General features: G+C 32.7%; 1 protein-coding gene across 1 annotated transcript in view; it reads left to right on the forward strand.

The window, feature by feature from the left end:
• The window catches only part of SYNE2 (spectrin repeat containing, nuclear envelope 2), a 295,242-nt gene that overhangs the window by 57,910 nt on the left and 230,338 nt on the right, over positions 1–6,994 (forward strand). The window contains exons 14-18 of the mRNA XM_012656034.1: positions 952–1,030; positions 1,294–1,481; positions 3,207–3,371; positions 4,621–4,767; positions 6,025–6,198. Of these exons, the coding sequence (XP_012511488.1) occupies positions 952–1,030; positions 1,294–1,481; positions 3,207–3,371; positions 4,621–4,767; positions 6,025–6,198 (753 nt within the window). The remainder of the gene's footprint in view (positions 1–951; positions 1,031–1,293; positions 1,482–3,206; positions 3,372–4,620; positions 4,768–6,024; positions 6,199–6,994) is intronic.

The following is a 6,994-nucleotide window of genomic DNA, read 5'->3' on the forward strand; positions in this document are numbered from 1 at the left end:
CATTTTCCCTTGGTGCGATTTCCCATTAACTCTTCAAGTTTTAAAGATGTGGTTTCTTGGTAGCTTTCATTAGCTTAAATATTGTCTGAAGAAGAGAATTACAGGTAGTCAAATTGCAGTAAGAAAGAGAAAACAGCATTTTTTACCACCCCAGGAGAGATTAAGAGTTAACCAGGCTGATTAATTAATTTCCTCTTTTTGGAAATGGGGGGGGGGGGGAAGAAAAATCAAAGATTGTAAATCTCATTGCAAAAATTTAAAAGCACAATAGAGAAATTTATTTACAATTTATGATTTAAATACTCTATGTTTCCAAATAGGAAGCATAAATGTAATTCTAAACTAGACTAGATTTTCAATGTTTTTAGTTCTTTTGCCATCTTTGCATGTTCATTTTTGTATTTAAAGAATCATATTATTGGCACATATAAATATACAATAAATAAGAGTTTTGAATTAGCTCAGTATTTTTCCACGGCAGAATTTGGTTAATAGTAGTTTCTGAAATGTTTTTGTGTGATAGATGATATCTGTTTATAACATACTTTAATATATCTAATAAAATTTACTCAATATTAATAAAACACATGAAATAAGAGCAACTGATACAATTATGCAATATTAATATGTAAAGTAGGAGATTTTGAAATTGCTATAAATACTTGCCTTTTCCCACAAGAGGAAAGCCATTGTAGAACCATATCACCACGTTAAGACAAACTTTGTCAGGTGTCATACCTATTTGGTGTTCTTACTCAGATCTCCTAGATGTTGACTATCCTTCTTCATGGACTGCTCTTCCCCTCTTCCTACCAGATATGTAGTATTAAGTGTCCTAAGGACATTTTGGTAACTAAGTGTTTCTTTAATATCTATGTCACTATCTGGATTTCTTGGTACATTTTTGAAAGTAAAAACTATCAATATTTTTTTCCTCCCCCCCGCAACCAGGAATTTATTGAAGAAAAAGAGTTCCTAGTTCAACTTGATACTTCTTTTCAAAAATGTGAAGAAATTTATAAGAATTTGGGTAAAGTAGTTCAGTTACTTTTTGATGGAATGACCATCACTTATAAATGACATTTTATCTGTTTTGCTTTCTTTATTCTTTAATCTTTTAGAAATTAGTTTTATATGCATGTTTTCCTTGGAAAATTCTTGCCTTCACATTTAATATTGTCAGAGTACATATTATTTTGCCTCTGTCAATTAATATGCAAATATTTTTAACAGTATTTCATTAGTAAGAAACCATTTTTCTAAGATTACTTTCTTGTTTTGTTAATATTGTAGCTGGAGAATGTCAGAATATTAGGAAACAATATATGATGGTGAAATATAATGTTTGTATGTATAGAAAAAATATATACAATGCGAAGACCACTCTACAAGAAGTTCTGACTTGTTGGGCTGCTTATGTGGAAAACCTTCGCTTACTAAAGGCTTGTTTTGAGGAGACAAAGAAGGAACAAATTAAAGAGGTATTTGCAGTCTAATGATACCTGCTCAATTTTACTTTTTAATTTTTTTTTTTTTTTGAGACAGAGTCTCACTCTGTTGCCCAAGCTAGAGTGCCGTGGCGTCATCCTAGCTCACAACAACCTCAAACTCCTGGGCTCAAGCAATCCTCCTGCCTCAGCCTCCCGAGTAGCTGGGACTACAGGCATGCGCCACCATGCCCGGCTAATTTTTTCTATACATTTTTAGTTGTCCAATTAATTTCTTTCTATTTTTAGTAGAGATGGGGTCTGGCTCTTGCTCAGGCTGGTTTCGAACTCCTGAGCTCAAGCAATCTTCCCGTCTCGGCCTCCCAGAGAGCTAGGATTACAGGCGTGAGCCACCGCGCCCGGCCTACTTTTTAATTTTGATTTGTTTAGGGACCCTCATTTTCAATCCAAAGATGAGAGTCCAGAGAAGAGTAAGCATGTGTTTTGGAAAATTCTCTAAAGTCTTGGAAAGAGTTTAGCTTCTTCCGCATGTAATTGCCAAAAGGAAGTTTTCTCCACATGAGTTTTATACATGCATACATACACACACACACACACAGATCTTTATTGAGCTATAATTTATATACTTGGTATAGCATTTGGGAGATATATGGCTAAGCTTTTTGGAGAGGAAATAAAAGACATATTAGTCAAAGTTCATGTAGGGTGAAAAAAAAGTAAAAGACATAATGGACTGAGTAGCTTATAGACCCATTTAAAATAAACTACTGTCTGAAAAGTTTTATTTTTCCATTTGGTTGAAACCTTTCAGCTCTAAAATCTTCCTGAGTTTCTAGAGGAGGAAAATCAAAATACCTTAGGCTTATGTGGAGAGATGTAGAAGAAATGTTAATGTAATTCATTATTTTTTCATTTGTTGTTCGTATAATAATCTGTTTTATGATTATCTGAGGTAGATTTTCTTTGTTTTTCTCTGTTGCAAATGGATGTAGATAGCCTTTTAGAATGGAAACTAAAATGACTCAACAGAAAATAGGTTATTTGAATGAAAGTAAAATTTGTATGAAGTGTATGAGTGCACAAAAAGAGGATTTTAAGGGTTAGTGAGTCATTACTGCTCTTTAGCACTTATATTGATGCTAGAAATTCAGGTCTTAGGCTTCTGACAGTTCTTTCGTCTTTAAAGGACTTCTATTAAAATATAAGTAACTCTGAGAAAAATAACACTCTAAGCCTGCAATTCCCAAACTCTGCTGAGATGCCATGGGCTACCAAAGAGAACTAAGAGAACTTACAGGATACTCTAAATTTTGAGAGAGACACGGCAACATCGATATCTTGGATACCATGCTACTACTGAGTTGTTGACCTGACTGCTTAAAAATGGAAACTATTAGATAATTCTTTTGGCCTAGGGACTTTGTGAAAAAAATTACTGACACATTAAGGGTGCCATAAACTGAACAGGTTTGAAAACCTCTGCCATAAATTCGTCAGCCACTTAGAAAGATAGATCAATTGCTTTCCAAAAGTCCAGGACCAGGAATAATGATAGACAGGTGGCACTTGCCATTTAGTGATTTGGGACGAAGAGCTAGACCAATAGGAATCGTAGAAGCCTAAGAGGAAAGTCAGAGTCTCTGTAAAAACTGTCACACTCGCTTTCGCTTCGAACTAGCCTTGGTAGATATCTATTACAGATAATAGAAAGACAAATATTATGTCGTTAAAATATTATATTGATTATGTATTATGTAGGTTCCCTTTGAGACACTATCCCAATGGAATCTAGAACATACGACTTTAAATGAAGCAGGAAATTTCCTAATTGAAGTTAGCAATGATGCAGTTGGATCTTCTATTTCTAAAGAACTGAGAAGACTGAATAAAAGATGGAGAAAGCTTATTTCAAAAACTCAGCTTGTAAGTTCTTTTGATGGTTACAGCTTTATTTAGATGTAATTCATATACCATATAATTCATTCATTTTAAGTGTATAACTCATTGGTTTTTAGCATATTCACAGAGTTGTGCGGCCATCGCCACAATCAATTTCAGAATGTTTTCATCACTTTATAAAGAAACCTAGTACCCATCAGCAGTTACTCCCCATTTCTTCCCAAACCCTAGCCCTAGGCAACCACTAATCCACTTTCTGTTTCTTAGATTTGCCTATTTTAGACATTTCATATAATGGAATTATACAATATGTGGTCTGTTGTGACTGGCTTATTTCACTTTGCATGATGTTTTTAAAGTTCATCCACATTATAGTACTTAATTCCTTCTTATTGATGGATGATAGTCAACCATTCAGCTGTTGAATAATAGTCATCCATTCAACAGCTGATGCACATTTGAGTTCTTTCCACTTTTCTGGCTATTATGAACAATGCAGCTATGAACATTTGTGTATAAGTTTTTGTGTAGACATACATTTTCATTTCTCTTGTAATTAAGCTGTAAGACAGCTTTATAATAAACAGCTTTCTTGTTGAAATTTATTTACCATTGAAGAATAATATAAGCATTGTTTTACCTACTAGATTTCAAGCTCCTTGAGAACATACACTGAGCCTTATTTATCTCTGTATTTAGCACAAAGCCTCATAAAAGCAGACTTTTAATAAATACCTTTTGAACTAAATTATTCTATTTCTTATTTATTTATTTATTTATGTATGTATGTATGTATGTATGTATGTATTTATAGACAGGATCTCACTCTGTTATGCAGGCTAGAGTGCAATGGCATCATCATAGCTCTCTGTAAGTTCAAACTCCTGGGCTCAAGTGATCCTTCTGCTTCAGTCTCCTGAGTAGCTACAAGCTTGTGCCACATGCCTGGCTCGTTTTTTTACTTTTTGTAGAGACAGAGTTGGACTATGTTTCTCAGGCTAGTTTGGAACCCCTGGCCTCAAATGATCCTCCTGTTTTAGCCTCCCAAAGTGCTAAGATTACTGGCGTGAGCCAGTGCGCCCAGCCTTTTCCTTATTCTTAAAGATTTGAGACTTAAGTGTTTTATTGGAAATGCCCATATTTTATAACATTGGTGCTAGATGATAAATCCTAAATATATATTTGAATATATTATATGCACTTACTGTTTATAATATATATTAGCATAAAAATAAAAATGAGCATTAAATTTCAGGAAATTAATTTTTTACAGGAAATGAAACTACCACTTGTAAAAAAACAAGATCAGCCCATTTTTGACAATTCTGGAAATATTGTATCTAAAGAAGAAAAACCAACTGTTGACTTTTTGGTAGATATGTCAATAGAACTTCCTGAATATCACTATCAGAATATAAAGGTAAAATAGTCATACTTTGTATATTTCATTTGCATATAGAAATAATTTAACTTTGCTATTAAAAAAATCATATTGTTGAGACAATGGTAAATGTGTGGATTACTAGATAACATTTAAAGTGTGATCATTTTCTAGGCAAACACTTAAGTGGTTCCCCACATTAAGTGATCTTTAGCACGAAAGTCTACTTACTTCACTTACTGTCTCTTCCCCCACTGTGGAATTCCACAGACACACAGAAACCGTCATGACTCCTGAGCAGTGTAAATTTGAGTTGATATTTTCTTGAGATTACTTTTGACTAGTGCTCAGAAATTGTCTAACTTTAGGCCAGACCCTGGCCTCTTTGTGTCTCGCTTCTTTTCTGTAAAATGGGGAGAAATATCTTTCTTCATTGTTTTTTTGGGGTAATTTGGAGAATGACTTTAGATTATAGTAAGAATATGTAAAAAGAACAAAAATAAATAAAAATACACTTATAAGACATAATATCTATGGTTTTGTAAATGTGCCTCCTTCAGAATAACAACTTATACAGCTTTACTTAAAGTAATTTTTAACTGGCTTTTGGCGTTTTCCCACCATAGGAATGCCTAGCCTACTCAAGAGAATCTGGAAAGATCTGAATTTATGCAATATGCTTTATAATACTATACTTTTCTGATGCATTTAAAAATGTGATCTGATTTAAAAACAATTTTAAGAATGTATCTGTGTACCCTGTAAATATATGCAATTATAATTGGTCAATATGTAATAACAGAAGAATATATCTATCATGTAAAGCTATATAGTATTACCAACCTATAGAATACCGAGAGATTATTAATGGGAAAAGATACAATTTTGTTGAAATTTGATTCTGAATTTCTTCTTAATATTTTACAACTATTATTACTAATAGCTGTATTTAATTAAATTGTATATGAGTTTTAGAAATGTGTTAAATGTGTTAGATTAAAGATTAGAAAATTAGGATATTGCCTTTATAATCTTCTTACTTATAAAATGGAGATAATATGATGTAACTGGTAGGAATGATATTGTAATTAAGAAAACATGAACAAACCTTTTAACTTATAAAGTGATACATACTATCATAAAGTGTTATCATCGTTGTCCAAAAACTAGATCTTAATATTTAGAATATGTTGATTAGCACTCTTCAGTAAAGAAAAAGGTGCAAGTTTTTGGTATGGAATATTATTTTATAATGTACATGTTGGCATTTTCTTAGTAATAATTTGAATGTTGTAGGCTGGGGAAGAACATGAAAAAGAACATGAAGAATTCATAGGGCAACTAAAAGTTGCTGAAGAGGTTGAAAAACTCATTGGACAAGTAGAAATCTGGGAGGCAGAAACCAAATCTGTTTTGGATCTTCTGAAACATAAAGATGATGTGGATACCTCAATGGAAGAATCTTTGCAGGTATGAGTGTAAAAGTATTTATTAAGAGGGTCTTTTCATGGTTGTGGATTTATGTTTTAAGATCAATAAAAAGTTTTAAAGTAAATAGTAATAAACCTATAGTTTAAATTTTCTTTGTTAGGGGTTTTAAAAAATGCATGGATTTGTCTCCCTGGATCATTTGCTGTGATTTTGCTTGAAGACAGAGCATAAATTAGGAGACTACTTATGATACAAGTATTAAGTTCTGGGACTCATTTTCCCAGCTATAGAATGGGGATTAAAATATTCTCTTACATCAGAGGGCCATGAGGGATGAGTGAGTGAGTTCAATCACATATAGCTCAGTGCAGTGTGAATATAAGAGATTATATAATCTATGCTTTGAAAGTTCATCTACTGATTAAGCTATTTTCCTCTCCTTACTTGATGCTAGGAGGGTGACTAATGTTGTTAGAACTGCTTTCTGTCTTTATTCTCAGGCAATTGACTCATTGAAAGGCAATGAGGCAAGAGTGTGTTTTAATATTACTTCATTCTCTTGGGAAAGGAGTTATCATTGAGCTTTTTACTGAGTTCCAGCTCAGCTATAAAACCTACAGAGCATGTCATAAATTACAACAAGATGGGAAGTTCCTCGAATAAAAGAGCATTTACATAATTTTTCTAAGCCTACTTTTCTGAAAGGTGTACATTTCAGCATTTTGTGTTTTCATTGTTTGTAAGAATGATAGTTTTTATTGCTTTTAAAATATTATATAAATGTATCATGCTATCTGCCAATGCTTTTCTAATTTTATTTTTTATATTTATTTGC

The sequence above is a fragment of the Propithecus coquereli genome, unplaced genomic scaffold (genome assembly GCF_000956105.1).
Source record: "Propithecus coquereli isolate 6110/MARCELLA unplaced genomic scaffold, Pcoq_1.0 Scaffold5, whole genome shotgun sequence".
Classification (NCBI taxonomy): domain Eukaryota; kingdom Metazoa; phylum Chordata; class Mammalia; order Primates; family Indriidae; genus Propithecus; species Propithecus coquereli.